This window comes from Aedes aegypti, chromosome 1, assembly GCF_002204515.2.
Source record: "Aedes aegypti strain LVP_AGWG chromosome 1, AaegL5.0 Primary Assembly, whole genome shotgun sequence".
NCBI lineage: Eukaryota > Metazoa > Arthropoda > Insecta > Diptera > Culicidae > Aedes > Aedes aegypti.
In genome coordinates, this window is record NC_035107.1 from 123,374,859 (window position 1) to 123,391,689 (window position 16,831).

At 38.7% G+C, this 16,831-nt stretch overlaps 1 protein-coding gene and 1 long non-coding RNA gene across 4 annotated transcripts in view; one reads left to right on the forward strand and one right to left on the reverse strand.

Moving 5' to 3' along the window:
• The window catches only part of LOC5576304 (zinc finger SWIM domain-containing protein 8), a 48,049-nt gene extending 40,866 nt beyond the window's left edge, over window positions 1–7,183 (forward strand). For all 3 annotated transcript variants that reach the window (XM_021846968.1, XM_021846975.1, XM_021846981.1), the window contains exon 6: window positions 1–7,183. In XM_021846968.1, the coding sequence (XP_021702660.1) occupies window positions 1–61 (61 nt within the window). In that variant the 3' untranslated portion in view covers window positions 62–7,183.
• The window catches only part of LOC110676954, a 19,626-nt gene continuing 9,295 nt past the window's right edge, over window positions 6,501–16,831 (reverse strand). Inside the window, exon 2 of the long non-coding RNA XR_002500848.1 lies at window positions 6,501–7,157. This is a non-coding gene — a long non-coding RNA (uncharacterized LOC110676954). The remainder of the gene's footprint in view (window positions 7,158–16,831) is intronic.

A 16,831-nucleotide genomic window follows, 5' to 3' on the forward strand; every position in this document is an offset into this window, starting at 1 on the left:
TTCTAAATCCTGCAAGAAAGAGCTTTGGACACAGATCAACGCCGCGCTCAATTCTAAATGACAACGACTAGAATCGATCGGTTCCGAATTGAATAGCCTTTCTTCGGCTACCGGTAATGCTCCAAATTCCTCAACCGCATCTGCGGCTCTCGCAGGCTCGGTAAACTCGACATCAACACCACCGCTCGCTTTGTCAGCAGCGACTGGTTCCTCGTCTGCACCACAAATTCAGCAACAGACACTAGGTTCCGGTAATTCCAGCCGATCAATTCTAGACGAAGAAGGTTTATTGAAACCACCTACAGTAAATGTGGCACCAAATACGGCGCCAGCTGCTACTTTACCGCCTACCGCTTCAGCAGCTATATCAGCTGCTGCAGTAGCTGCTGCCACCACAGGAACGCTGGCTACCATGAAGCATCTTGGGCAAAGCTCATCTATCAATCACAGAAGCAACAACAGCCTAATTCAACCACAACATCAACAGAGCCAAAGGCTTCATCAGTCTAATGTCCTATCGCAATCTGTAGTTCATGCCGCTTCGCAGTCTTCATCAGGATCAATGGTCCCCCATCAAGGCCCTACAGGGCCATCAACTCAACATCCGCATCCTTCTTCGGTGGGTCCATCACCTTCTTTCCATCATATGCAGCCTGCTGCTATTCCACCAGCGTCAATTCCGCCTTCCGCCGGTGCACCGAATTATCACCACCACCATCATCACCATCACCATCAGGCAGCGGCCATGTTGACCCTGGCCGTTAGCAATCCACCAGCGCCAATGCCCCTCCAACATCATCAGCAGAACATAAACCTAAACGTGAATCATCATCTGATCTCGGCGCCTATCGTGGTCGACTTCTCCAATATGACCGTGAACTGTGTTCAACTGGGACAGGAAAATCAGCAACATCTCCAGCAACAGCCGCCGTCGCTCGTAGGTACGGGTCACAATGTCGGTCCCATGGGCAACAATGGTGGGAGCATTGTGCCCGGCAGCACCGGTGGAAGATTGAAGTAAGAGGGATAGGGAACTAGCTCACGGTGAGAATAAAAGACAAGTTCGGGCATATTTGAGAATGGTAAGTAAGGTAGAAGTGGATTTTAACATGTATTTTGGACTAATTTGATTCCGTCTTGTTAATTTCCTTTTTAAATTGATGGCGGTGTCTTAGTCCCGAGGTTTTTATTATTTATGTGCTCTCGTTTGATATTTGAGAGAGATGTTCCGAATCTTACCCAGGATATCGTTACACCTGAATAATCCGTTATCCTGCAAACAGTTTCTAACTGCAAGTGTGCTAAGTGCAACTGCTTCAAAATTATCGAACCGTTGTAAGCTAAATTATCCCAAGTAATCATTATTCACAAATAATTAGCCCTAAATCAGCATCAGAAATGTATTTTTACGAATGCGGATAAGCCTAATAACAGCATTTCTACCACAAAGGAACTTCATCATTGCATCATGCTTCTGATGCATACTGACCTTAAATCAACACTATATTGCCTCTTAATGCGCATACAGGGCACAATATCTATGCCATTCTTATTACAATCGCATACTTTATAATGCATTAAAAGTATGGCTTAGATTGGTCTTCTCTTTCCACAACAAGCTATTAGCATTAGCAATGCAGATGAGCACGATTGCATTTCTTCTGCACAATAATAGCACCTTATTTCGCATTTTTTGGCATTATTTGTGTATATAAAGCTGACATGCATTATACGACTATACTTCCCATACTCGCATAACAGTCCCATTTGTATAGGAAATCCCATATACTATGGGGATGTTATGCAGCATATTAGTTGGTAGAGTCCTACCTGAGTCCGTGGATGTTTTTAATCTATTTTTGCGAGGTTTACGGGGTAATTTGTCATTGGGAGTACCTAATGATATCCTGGTAAGTGCTACAAAACCTTCTAGAACTTTTTGGGTAAGAACGGAAAGACGAATCCAAGAAAGATGCGGTTCTAGACCATAATATGAAAGTTGCCTCTTTCCCGCCTGAAATTTGGGACTACTCTCTGACTCTTCTTCTGTTTCTTATCTCTGGCGGTACGTCCCAATTAGCCTAATCCTGTCTACTCGGGTCTTTGTTCTATGAGCATTTTATATTTTTACTCATTGAGCTTCTTTTATATTTGTCCATTTGAAGGTTGGCATGAATAGATGGATCCTATCTCTCTAAGGCAGTTTACGAAAGCGAACTGCCGTTTTACGCATATCTGTCCTACGGCCCATAAGGTTTACATATAACATGGGACAAATAGGCTTAGAAGGAAAGAACATTTTAGCGAAGCCAAAATATTATTTGAGTTTGGTTCTAACTATTTGAAGGGTACAAATTACTCTGATGTCACTGATATCTATGATACCCTGAAATTTATGGCACAAAAGAGCAACATCTCCCGGGCAATAGTTACATTACGAATTTCAATGTTGTTTGGTGATATTGCCCACCTACTGAAACTTTCCGGGAATTTGCTATCCTCATGTAAGTGGTCACTTGAAATGATTCTGATACCTTTCTTGCTACCAACCAGATTTAATGATTTTTCAAAACAATTTCATTAATGAGCATTGAGATAAAAGGCTTCGTGACCGTGCGGTTAGTGTTACCATACATTTAGCCGCATCGATCCGTGGAGTGTGGGTTCGATTCCTGCTTCAAGCTGGAAATTTTTTCGTCAGAAATGTTTTCCGACTTTGCCACTTGTTATTGCATGCTAGTCCGTTGTCTAGTGTAGTGCATTCTTCAAAGGACAATCATCCACTGGAAGCATTAACGTGTCGGTATCTTTAAAAAAAAAGTGCATTGGCCAAGTCCTAGGATATCCTGAGAATCTGGTGCCCTTAGGGAAGTGGCCACTTTTAGAATGGTTTTGTAATCCTTCTTGCTATACACCAAACACCATGCTTTTGTAAAACAAGTTGATTGGAAGACAATGGGGATATGTGGCCCTTATGATTTTGCAAAACAAGTTCAATATTTTAAAACCTAATAAAAACATTGAGGATTTGTAATCATAATAGGTACACTTATATTTATGACAGTTGGCCGGTTTATTAAAAAATAACAGTAATGCCCATGGGATTGTTTTTTTGTGCCCTGCCCAGAACCGAGCAAATATCACGGTTTTTCCGGGATTTCTTTGCTTTATTATCATTATTTATCTTTTTTGAGTGATTTATCGCCCTTGGCGAGTTTGCCACTTTTTAACGGCAACGCTTTTTTGCTTTACTTACATAATTGTCTTATAATTCATCGTATAACACGCCCACTGACCTTTAAAAATGTCAAAATATGTTCCCGAATAAATTATGGTAGTTGTTTATCATGCGCGATTAGTTCACTAAAATAATATGAACTTATTTAAATATATGAAATTTAAGGTTTTAGACATGTAAAGGTGTGTGGAAAACAGTTTTATATGTCGATTATTTTCATTCCCACTACAGTTTTAGCGTTCGCGTTCCAAACAAATATCTCCATGCTTCGATCCTTAGTCGTGGAACTTTCAGTTTCCCTCGGAATTCTAAATTATTCAACTTTTTGAAATCTCTGCTCTATGGGTTTTGGCTTTTATAACGCAGTTTATTTTTTTATGCTTTTTTCTTCCAATCCTTACCCACTTCCTGATAACACGCTTCAAATAGATGAATGTATTTTAATTATTCATATTTTAAATAAATTTAGAACGTCTTCACTGCCGTTATTCGCAAAACTGATCGATGCATATGAACAATTCATACAACATTGGACGGTTATGCGAATAAAGGCAGTTTAACTTCGATTTAGTTTTATTGCGATTTTTCGATTTTTTCTTTACATATATTTTGACATCTCTAATATTTAAAACGTTGACAAACTCAACATTTTATTCAATAATCACAAACGATTGTGTTCAACTGTTTGAGATATTTTTTTTCTGTCTCATCCCTTTCGTTTATCTTGTTACGCAGTAGTAAAATTAGTAAGTTTTAAGGATGTACGTCCACACGCTTGTGAACTGATAGAAGCAAAAATTTCTACACCACTAATAAATCAGAGTTGAAGTTTTCGATAAGTGGACGGTTTATTAGAATCGCTTTCCAGCGGAAAGCGGATGAAACCGCGTGTGAATTATTTTTCGTTTGATCTGTGATTATAGTTTTCGCTTAATGTCTTAAGTGAAATGATAATTTTAAGTCGACTTCTACACTTTAAACTAGGAATGTACGTAGATAAACAAGAAAAATGACTAATTCTCTTTAAATAGATAGAACAGGCAAAGTATCCGATACTGAAGAAAGAACGTAGTTGGGCTTGAGGAAAAAATTTAAATAAAAAAAAACTAATGAGTTGGCGAAAATATGTCTAGCTATGTTACATTCGAATTACGAGTAATGTTCGTTAAAAGTATCATGAATAGTAACATACATAATACAGAAGCATATAGAAAAAAAACTAAATACGAGCAAAATAAGCACACATTTTAATTCTTCGTAGATGTGTATCTTTCCGTAATTCTGAATGTAGATGTTTTGATAGTGTATGATGCTGTTGTGGATGAATAGCAAATCAAAAGCAAATGAAGAGGATTATCCAGGGAAAAAAATGTTTATTAGAACACAAGTTTTGTAGTTTGGATTTATATACAATTTGTCGCAATTCAGTTGAAATATTTGGAAAATACCTAGATTGTATTCAAAACTGATTGAAATTTGACTGTGTTTTTACAGAATTACCAGAAGCATGATGTATTAACAACCTATGGAGGGTTACAATACTTTGACTGTTCTTATTTTTTTTTTTTGTTAGACGCACAGAAATCGTTATTTGTAATATGAAATTTTGAATTGTTTTTCGTGTAAAAAAATCTATCATGCAAAGGGTACATTCTTCATAGGAACATAAAGGATCTTAAAATATTATACTAGAATTAGCTTCAACGACATTCAATCGAATCCACGTGCATAAAAAAAATCCACAACCAAGTGAGCTGATCACATTGAAAAGGAACTAAAATATTAGATGGTCTGGATTAAAAAATCGTTGGGTTGAAAAAGGGATATTATAACACTGTACATAAAGTTACGAAACTAAAACATGATCACGTGTCTTAAAATTTAGCAGCAGCGTCTCAAAATAAAGTAAAAAATATTAGTAGCGAAATGATCGATGTATGTAAACAGCTCTCAGTTCCCATCACCGAAAATTTTATACACGATTCTTACTTTTCTTCAGAGATATTCAGTTTCGAACATTTTAATGAACTAGCAAACGCTATTGTTAGCATTATTTATTTTTCTCGTATCGTTGTATCGTATATTTTTAGCATAACGTATACGGAAATGCCCTTTGTACATCTAATTTGTTTTCATTTATATTTGAATTGCAAGTGGCCTCCACTGTAAAATGCGCTAAAATTTCTTTCTCGAAACTTTGTCTCCACATAATAAATATGTATGATCGTTCATTGTGAACTTTTGCGTTTAAATTTATCCATTTTTGTCCGCTGTTATATTTTCGATTTTTTTTTATTTTCCCCGAAAGTCAGTTCCTCGTATACCTCATTTCCCTGAATAACCCGCTAAACCACCATTTTAATATTTCAAGGTGCTGAAAAATCCTGTCATTTGATATGCACTTGATTGACGGTTATTTCGTGATATACTCTTTGGCATCGACTGTTTAGTCGATAACGACCAAACATCTCCTTCTTTCGATAGATTCCCTTTCTTTCTAGCTTACTACCCTTTGCATAAATACTGTTTTTATCATCTTTCAACCAACATTTTAACCCAGTTGCATTCTGGGAAACGGAATTCAGCGAAAAGTAATTCAATCTGATATGTATTCAAATTATTCCCATGCTTTTCAATTCATTTCATTGGTTTGACATATTTGTTTCAAAGGAGAACTTAAATATACCTCTGTTAGATGAAGCTTTCATAAAGAAACAAATATTATTGTATTACGAAAAATCTTTGTTCATTAGCAACACCTCTCTAACCAAGCAATGGAATAACGCAAACACTACCTACTCTAGTTCTGGTCTTTCCAACAATAAGCCGAACTTTATTACATAGTATAGCTTAACCTTAATGACTAATAACACATCAACAAAGCAGTGAACAGAAGTCTCAATTCAATTTGATTGGATAAATAGATAATACATAAATTACATCTCAAGAACCCTTTGCAAAAATCACTGTTCAAAAGACGAGACTCTTATAATTGTGAACACCACTTTACTTGGGATTTGTTCATATTTTTGGCATGTGCAAAATACACTGAAACATCGTACATTTACACATAAACAACATTATATTTCTCCATTGAAACTACATACTTTCAAACTTGGTCTAGAATTAGTTGGAAATGATTCACACCGTCAAAGTGATGTGCGTTGCCATGCGTACGCCATTTTTTCTCTATTCCACGCATAGACACAAGCAAGCCGCACGCACAACCACAAGGACAGCTTATCGGACACTTTGATTTTGATTTTGAACATGCATTCGAAAACGCAAACAATTTACACAGACACATATAAAATTTACACTTTTTTAAAAGATAAATTCAGAACATAAGTAGATTAATTGAACCATAAGGAAATACATATTTAAAAGTTCTATATACATATATACACAGATAAGAATAAATTATATATACACACATTACACATACACGTACATCTATATATTGAAAGAAAAACAACAACAAAAAATATTACAATATATATTTGAAGATGTAAGTCTGCAAGTTTTTAACATAACTGTATGAAAAAAAATATTGAAAGAAACATGAACTTAACCTTAACAGTAAGAAATTATTGAACAAAAGTAAACCGCAAACATTGCAAACTCAAACATGAAAACGGTTAGAAAACTGTCCTGTCCTCAAGTCGTCTGTATGCGTAAAGTGGAGTATCGTCATTCGCACTAACTTGGATCTCCTTGCGCGATGATATCTCATTGTGTTCATTTGAAGCTTTCGATCCATGCTAGATAAAACAGAAGAAATAAGATTAAAAATAACAGTTACATGTAGTGATATACCGACAACATAAACCAATCTTCGCCTAGGGTACCTCGGGGTCTCTGTGTGTGTTACATTACGGCTTGGCACCAGATAACTTGAGACGGTTGACCGAAAAAAAATCTGAAAAATAAATAAATTTCAACAAATAGGAATAGTGGGTATCTTCTTGATAGAACGTAAAGAAAAGCCATTGGATCACGATTCACAGAGATGTCTGAAGATTGAGGGGTAAAGTTAATTCGTTTGATTTCATACTGGAATGCTTCCGATCCATTGTTTCATATGTTATTGAAAATTGCCCGAAGGCATGTTTAACTGCTGAACAAATGTCATATGAAGAATTAATGAAAATATTTATGAAGTAATCCCTGCTGATGTAATAGTATATACGAGTTGTTTTGGAAACCACATCTGAATAAATTCGACGTAGGAATCCTTCAGGGATGTCTCAGAAATTCTCCCAGGCTTTCCTCCAGAAAATTATTCAGTAGTCCAATAATGATACTTCCAGGATTCGCTCCGAAACTTATACCAGGGGTTCCAGCAGAAATCCCTTCAGGGATTTCATCCAAAGATTCTTTCGATATTTTGTCAATTGATTTCTCCAGTTGTTCCAAAATGTTTAAAGAAATTCGTTTAGGATTTTGTTTCCAAAAAAAATCCCCGACGTGGTTTCTAAGATGGATTCTCCAGTCAATCCTTCAGCCATTTCAACAGGCATCCCTTAAAAATTCCCCAAAAGGAATTGTGAATGAAAATTCCCCAAAAGGATTCTCCCAGGAACTTTTTTTGGAAATTCTTTGAGAAATTTAAAGAATTTTAGGAAATCCTTCAGAAATCCTTGAATTTGCCCATCATGTTTTTAGTACCGTAAGGACGCCATTCACCGCTCATTGAATTATTTTAAAAAATCTGAACAATTTTTCACAATAAAAGTTGTCAGCATGTATTAGTATACCTAAATGGATTGTATTAGAATGAAATTCATCTGATTTCATTTTATATATTATTTAAAAAAATACTTTTAGGCTGTTTAAGGCGGTAAATATGAGTTGAACAATAATTTACCCTGGCCACGATCACAGGGTTTGACGGTGCCAAAGTAGAAGGTGCACCATAATAATACCCGTCTGTGAAACATATCACCTTCCCAATACTTTGGCACACCTCCAACGGTTCATGATTTATCATGAAACTGCTGCATTCAGGCGGAGGATCTGTTAATATGTTTCGGTATATTATCAGGTCCTCTTCGAACGGAGGGACCGCCAGGGCTCATTAGTTACTTATAAACCAGTGCTGGTTGTTTGATGTTTCAATTCGTTTACACGAGCTGTAGCATCCTTTGTACTAATCAGCAATGGTGGTTAAGTTTCGAAGCCAACGTGTGATCAATCGTTTTATAATGCAACATAAGAATGGGTGTTTGGTGGAACTGTGCGTTACACTCGTCGTTATTAAATTTAGTGATTGTGAAGGTGCTAATAGTGATTTTATAATTAAATCTATAGTGTGAAAATTTAAAAATTAAAGTGGAAGTGATTCTGATAGTTTTGTTAAAAATATAATAATAATGATGTGAACTCTACTAATTTAATAATGGCCATAATACATTGTGCAATCATTTTTCTGAATATAAACATTATTGCCTAGTTCTTCAAACGTGCATGATAAAAGTGTTAATGTAATGACAGCGAGTGCAGAAGAATGGATCGAAGTGATTTTTTTTTTAATGTAACTTTCTTGATCATAGTGCTAAATCGTAGTTTGAATAGTAATGACTCTACAGCAACAAAAATAATGATACATTTAAATTGAATATCTTTAAATTACTTAGTAATGCTACCAGATGGTAATGCTAACAGATTTATATGAAAATGGTGTGATGTGAAAAGTGATATAAGGTACCGCGGGGCAAGTGGGTAAATGGGGTAAGTGAAAACAATTGATATATTTTACTGAATATGTGAATTAACGTTTTGAACTCATGCGTAAACCTTTGAGGCCATTGAGAACATTACGATAGGTAAGAGATTTCTGAGATTTTTCAGCCATTATTGCATAATAGAGCGAAAAATTGTTAACCTGTCAACTGTTACTCCGTAAAAAGTTGGCGGCGTACAATCTTATTTTAATATTTTCAGTGGAAAAAAGTTGCGGAAAATAATTTCCTGCACCACTTCTTGGTTGTCATCTGTGACAGTTTGAAACTGCAATAAAAAAAGTTTTAGAATTAATTCGACGTAGACCTAAAAATAACTAAATTTAAACACCGTCAATTTTCTTATCAGGTGGGGCAAGTGAAAAGTTTATCATTAGAAATTGAATTTATGTTTTCTCTTCAAGTAGCCATAAGTAAACATAGTTCGCAATTATCATAGAAAAACATAACGTGCTGATAATTCAAGAAACACTATACTCAAGCGTTGAAAGCTATTAGAAATCATGGAACTTCTCTAAAAGATGTTGCCAAACATTACAATATTACTATGTCTACTTCGGGCAGCCAATTAGAAGGAAGACGTTGACAGAAAGGTTGCAATATTAGAGAATACACGGAAATCTCGTGGAATGTCTAGTTCAAAACATAAAAATGGGGTATAGGTCTATCCACATAAAAAAGATTCTAAATACGTAATTGAAAGATTCCGTTTGATTTCTCCCGAAGAGTTATCCGACGTCATGTCCGACTATCTCAAAAACAAATAACGAGCGGTGGAAATTCTACAGAGCAGAAGTGCAATTGCTGTCCTATAATGTAAGAACTAACATTGGAAATGTTGCAGTTATAATGTTGTCGAATCATTTCAACTAACATAACTAAACAGAAGAAAATTCAAATGAAAAGAATAACATTTTCTTTGTTTACATGTTATTCATGTTATTGTTCATTAGGAAGCCTTAACAAATGTTAAAGTTAATAGAAATCGTGAGTATAACTGTTTGTTTTTGAATTTATTGTTCAAAACGGTAAACTTTTCACTTGCCCCACTTTTGGGGTAAGTGAAAAGTAAGGAGACATTTTTCAAAAACTTTTTCTGTATTTTTTTCTTCAATTTTTCATAAAAATCAATTTCAGCATGCTGCTTATATTTGGTGTGAGTCAAGCTAAAAAATATACACGACCTCATTTGTTTCAATTTAAAGTCTCTAGAATTTGAAGAATCTCAACTATGCGAATTCCATTACCCACTTGCCCCACGGTACCTTAATAGAAAGTATATCTGAAGTGTATTACGAAAGTTGATGAGTGATAATCGGTAATATACGTGATAGTGTCGAAAATAAAAGTGACGATAGTGAGTGATGAAATGAAATAGGGAATGAGGACCTTTTAATAAAACTATTTCGTTCTTCACTTTAACCACTCTAGTAGCATTTCAGGCCTTATCATAGTTTGATAGTAGTCTGAACTAGTAGACTGCAAAACTACGGCAAGGGCTGATTGCTGCTAGCGTACACAGTGACCATTTGAGCAACATTGCTTAGGAACGTCTGTGTGATGAACGCAATAGAGGCTTATAAAAGCAAATGCTGGGAAGGAGCTTAGGGCAGATTAAGAGTGCCAGTACTACCCCTATCGCTACCGACAAAAAAAAAAAAAAATGAGTTTAACAATAATTTCATTATGGTAGTTCGAAAAATGCTTCTTAGATGCCACGGTTTAATATGTTGTCGTACGAAAGTTGAGTACATTGAAGATGGGAAGTTGCTACTCCCAAGCTACATCTTTTGGTTCCTTGTGCAAGTTCGATATTTTGGTCAATCACGTAATAGCAACTACGAATTGTACGGTCATCAATGCTTATGATCATCTACTAAGGATTTCATTTGGGATTTCCCCAGTATTTCAAGTAATTTAGTATTTTTTTTTTTTAATTTCTTCAGAGAACCTTGCAGCAGTTTCCTCCTGGACTGAGAATTGCCTTTGAACTCAACTCTGGGGTTATTTCTGGATGTATCCTTATAAAAAAGTACTCATTCTATTCTATTCCTGAACTAATATTTTTAAAATAATTTCTAATAGAATCCGAGAATGAATGAAACTTTGCCCAAATTCCTGAATTGTTTTCTGCTGAAATTACTCTACTACTACTACTCTTATTCCGTTTGTTGCCTAATAATGTGTATTTGGAAATTATATGGATTTTATTATTCATTATTTATACATTATATAGATGTATGGAAATTATATGGATATATTATTATTTTTCTAAATGATTGTCACTAACGTTAGCATATTAAGTAATTTCTAGAAAGACATGACAAATTTGAACAAAAGTTGCACACACAAATAAATAAAAATAACTTTAGATTCTCGAGCGGCTGAAACAACCGGATGTCGCCAATGCGTACGCGCAGCATCTTGAGGCAGCGTTGCCGGATGAGGGCGAGCTCGTTAGGGCCCCTCTTGAGGACTGCTGAAGGACAGTCAAAGCAGCCATTAAGGTGAAACATCTCGGAATCCAAAGATGGCCGGCACAATAGCCGACTTCTCCCCCTACTCACGATTTTAAAGGCACAAAACTGGAGAAATAGTTGGCAAACGTTCCTGATCTGCTTATTTTAAGCTTTCTGCTAGTGCACAAAGCCAAAATAAAAAGTTCACTGTTGTTGGATGTTTTCTTCGCGAGATTTGTGCCTTTGAAGTTTCAGTGCAATCTTAAGAGTTGATTCCAAACTGTGTCACCTTAACGACGCTGCCGAAAGCATTGTCGGATATGTTGAACGGAGCTCAAGAAACGATTGGTTCGACGAGGAGTGCCAGGAGGTTTTAGAGGAGAAGAATGCAGCGCGGGCTGCAATGCTGCAGCATGGTACGCGGCAAAACGTGGAACGATACAGACTGAAGCGGAAACAGCAAACCCGCCTATTTCGGGACAAAAATCGCCGCCTGGAAGAGGTGGAATGCCAAGAGATGGAGTTGCTGTACCGTTCTCAAGAAACGCGGAAGTTCTATAAGAAGCTCAACACATCCCGCAAAAACTTCGTGCCGCGAGCTGAGATGTGCCGGGATAAGGATGGGAGCATCTTGACGGACGGACGCGAGGTGATCGATAGGTGGAAGCAGCACTACGATGAACACCTGAATGGCGCAGAGAACACAGGCACAGAAGGTCAGGACAGCGAAGGCGATGGCTACGTCAGCACAGCGGACAGCTGAAACCAACCATCTCCCACGATGGGGGAAGTTAAGGATGCCATTCAACAGCTCAAGAACAACAAGGCCGCTGGCAAGGATGGTATCGGAGCCGAACACATCAAGATGGGCCCGGACAGGTTGGCCGCTTGTCTGCATCGGCTGATAGTCAGAATCTGGGAAACGGAACAGCTACCGGAGAAGTGGAAGCAAGGCGTTATATGCTCTATCTACAAAAAGGGCGACAAACTGGAGTGTGAAAATTATCGTGCAATCACCATCCTAAACGCCGCCTACAAAGTGCTATCCCAGATTCTCTTCCGTCGTCTATCACCTATAGCAAACGAGTTTGTGGGAAGTTATCAAGCAGGTTTCATCGACGGCCGCTCGACAACGGACCAGCTCTTTTCCGTGCGGCAAATCCTTCAGAAATGCCGTGAGTTCTAGGTCCCTACGCACCATTTGTTCATCGATTTCAAGGCGGCATACGATAGTATCGACCGCGTAGAGCTATGGAAAATCATGGACGAGAACAGCTTTCCCGGGAAGCTCACAATATTGATCAGAGCAACGATGGACGGTGTGCAAAACTGCGTGAAGATCTCAGGCGAACACTCCAGTTCGTTCGAGTCTCGGCGGGGACTACGATAGGGCGACGGACTTTCGTGCCTGTTGTTCAATATTGCGCTTGAAGGTGTCATGCGGAGAGCCGGACTTAACAGTCGAGGCACGATTTTCATGAGATCCGGACAATTTGTTTGCTTCGCGGACGACATGGATATTATTGGGAGAAAATTTGAAACGGTGGCAGATTTGTTCACCCGCCTGAAACGCGAAGCAACAAGAGTCGGGCTAATGGTGAATGCGTCGAAAACAAAGTACATGCTGGTTGGCGGAACTGAGCGCGACAGGGCCCGCCTAGGAAGCAGTGTTACGATAGACGAGGATACCTTCGAGGTGGTGGACGAGTTCGTCTACCTCGGATCCTTGTTGACGGCTGACAACAATGTTAGTCGGGAAATACGAAGGCGCAGCATCAGCGGAAGTCGTGCCTACTATGGGCTCCAGAAGAAACTGCGGTCAAGAAAGATTCACCCCCGCACCAAATGCACGATGTACAAAACGCTCATAAGACCGGTAGTACTCTATGGGCATAAGGCGTGGACTATGCTCGAGGAGGACTTGCAAGCTCTTGGGGTTCTCGAACGCCGAGTGCTAAGGACGATCTTCGGCGGCGTGCAGGAGAACGGCGTGTGGCGGCGAAGGATGAACCACGAGCTCGCTCGACTCTACGGCGAACCCAGTATCGTGAAGGTAGCTAAAGCTGGAAGGATACGCTGGGCAGGGCATGTTGCAAGAATGCCGGACAACAACCCTGTAAAAATGGTGTTCGCTACGAATCCGGTCGGAACAAGAAGGCGTGGAGCGCAACGAGCTAGGTGGATTGATCAGGTGCACCAGGACCTGGAGAGCGTGGGTCACAGTCGAGGATGGAGAGAAGCGGCCATGAACCGAGTGCATTGGCGAAATATTGTTGGCGAGGCTTTATCAAGATAATTGATGTAAAGCCAAATAAGGAAATAAGTAACTTTAGATTACAATCGAAATGGCTTCGTGTTGCTAGCCGAGATGTGCAGAGATAAGGATAGGAGCATCTTGACAGACTAACATGAGGTAAAAGGTAGAAGCAGCATTTCGACGAACACCGGAATGGCGCGAGAGCACAGGCATTGAAGGTCGAGACAACGAAGGGAATGCCTTCGTCAGTACTGCGGACAATGTAAACCACTTTGAGGGAGGTTAAGGACTAGGTTAAGGATGCAATTCACCAGCTCAAGAACAACAAAGCTGCTGGTAAGGATAGTATCTGAGAAACAGAACAGCTACCGGAGGAGTGGGTAATATTCCCCAACTACAAGAAGGGCGACAAGTTAGATTGTGAGAAATTTCAAGCGATGAGGGGCGATCGGGGCAATATGTGTCACCTAAGGAAAACGTCATAGTATGTATAGAAAAACAGCAAAAAATATGGTTTAAATGCAAGTGACTTGTACTATAAAATGTTATCTTCCCTGTTACGTCGACAATTAATGTTTCATCAACTTGAAAATTATTTTAGGAACGTTTTGGAAAACCATGTTTTTCTACGTGGTCACCAACCATATGGGGCAATATGAGCCACCTCATTCAATCGAATGATTTTCATTTAAAACAGTATAGAGAAGAGTTAGTGGTGAAAAGTGCAATACAACCGATTCTGTTTTTACACGGGGATGCACGGGGGAAGTTTTCAGTTCAAAATTTCAAAAACCGTGCAAAAAAAGTAACACGACGTTTCAAGCAAAAATAAGGTTTTGGCGAAAAAAAAAATGCACGGCCGTATAAAAAAATCCGTGTAAAAACAGAATCGGGTGTATTGCAAAGAAAATTTTATTAGCTATGCTTGTAATTATTGATTTAGCGGCTTTGATTTTTGATAGATACATAACACATAGTAAACAGACCATGTTATTCTAGTACTAAATTGCGATACTTGGTTCAACGTATTTTCTAGCAAAGTGTTCCACTTGTAATGGTGCATGAAGATGACTATGCAGTAATAAATTAATCTGGTATGCTTAGGCAACGCATTTTTATGTTCAAAACATCGTTTGTTTTGCTTAAATATAGGTGGCTCATTCTGCCCCGCTTCTTCACCTTGTCAATAATATTATTATTATTATCTTTATCATCGAGACTTTCAGCTGGAGGCTGGTTCGTCTCCATTGTAAATAATATATTGTTTTTTTTCAATAATTTTGTTTACGAACAAATCTAATTTCGTACACGTGACGGGGTTGGTGGTCTGATGGCTACCGCTTCCTTTCCTCGTACTTTGTAGTTGTATATCTCTCACTTGCTTCTATCTTCCATTCTAAATATATCACACTCATACTATTCGTTCATAGCAAACGCTAGAACCAGAGACGGACAAGAAACCGTTTCCCTAACGCTTCTTACTTCCACGCGCACGCCTTTCTTACGCCTGATACATAGGCAGTCTGCTAACCACAAAAGCAAACCTCTCTGCCCATGCCTTTCCCCCAATCCATACACTCCCGCATGAACTGGCGTGGATGCAGTGGAATATACGGTCTACGTGGGAGCCAGTTCAATGCATCATCAATTCCTCCCCCTTCCCCACATTGGTCAGCATTCTGACGTGGCAGGTGCCATTGTTGCCTAAAAATAGAAGATCACCAGTACTTATACACTGAGGATGCCTGTTAGTCCCAAGCAGTCATTCGGTTGGCTCCTTGTGTAAGTGCAGCTGATCTGGCGATACTGGAGTGCATCCACGGGCGGCCAATCAAGCTCAAGCTCAAGCTCAAATCTAATTTCGTACACGAATTGTTCAGTATGATCAGATGTTTCAATGGATTGGTAAAATTTACCAGAACGATAAATATAATTATCTTTTATAGGCTTAATTGGATACTGTCAAAATTATAAGTGTTTCATGACAACCCCAGCAACACACATGTTATAATTGTGTATTTTCAACTGATATATGACCAAAATTAGTCATATATTAGTTAATAATACACAATTATAACATGTGTGTTGCTCGGGAAAGACCATATTTGTACATTGTTGTAAATATCTTGAGTGTTTAAACGAATATTCTTACGGTTTTTATTGTGGTGGCTATTTGAAGCATCCTTTAGCAAATCATAATGACACTAGACATTAAAACACTGTTTATGAGGTTAAAACCGGAGTGACTCATATTGCCCCCATTGCCCCTATCATTCTAAATGGTTTTATCCTAGATTATATTCAGTCGTAGTAAACGAGTTCGTGAGAACTTTAGGTTTATTCTACGAGTGGCGTGAGATGACAATTGTCGGTGTCGTATAGCGAGGTGACAATTCTCGGCTCGAGTGAAGTGACTCGCCGTGTAAATCAAATGGCTTCGTTGACGGCCGATCGACAACGGACCAAATCTTTACTGTATGGCAAATCCTCCAAAAATGTCGCATAGAGCTATGGAAATTCATGAACAGCTTTCCCGGGAAGCTCACGAGACTGATAAGAGCAACAATGGAAAATCTGCAGCATTGTGTGAAGGTTTCAGGCGAACATACCGGTGCGTTTGAATCCCGCCGGGGACTACGACAATGTGATGGACTTTTGGGATAGTTTTTCAATATCGCGCTAGAAGGTGTTATGCGGAGAGCCGGACTTAACAGCCGGGGTACAATTTTCACGAGATCCAGTCTATTTGTTTGCTTCGCGGATTATATGCACATTTGAAAAGGTGGCAGACCTGTACACTTGCCCGAAACGCGAGGCTTCTAAGGTTAGACTGGTGGTGAATGTGTGTATATACTAGTAGGTTGAGACGAGCGCAACAGGGCTCGCCTAGGTAGCAGTGTTACGATAGACGGGGATACGTTCGAGGTGGATTTGCTAACGGCTGATAATAACTTAGGGACGATTCAAATATGACGTCCATCATTTTTCGGGATTTCCAGACGACCCCTCCTCCCTGTGTCACGCTTTTTCCAATACCTAATACACGCACTGTCACACTTTCATAGAACCCCCCCCCCCTCCCCCAAATAATGGACGTCATTTTTGGATGACCCCTTAGCCGTGAAATACGGAGGCA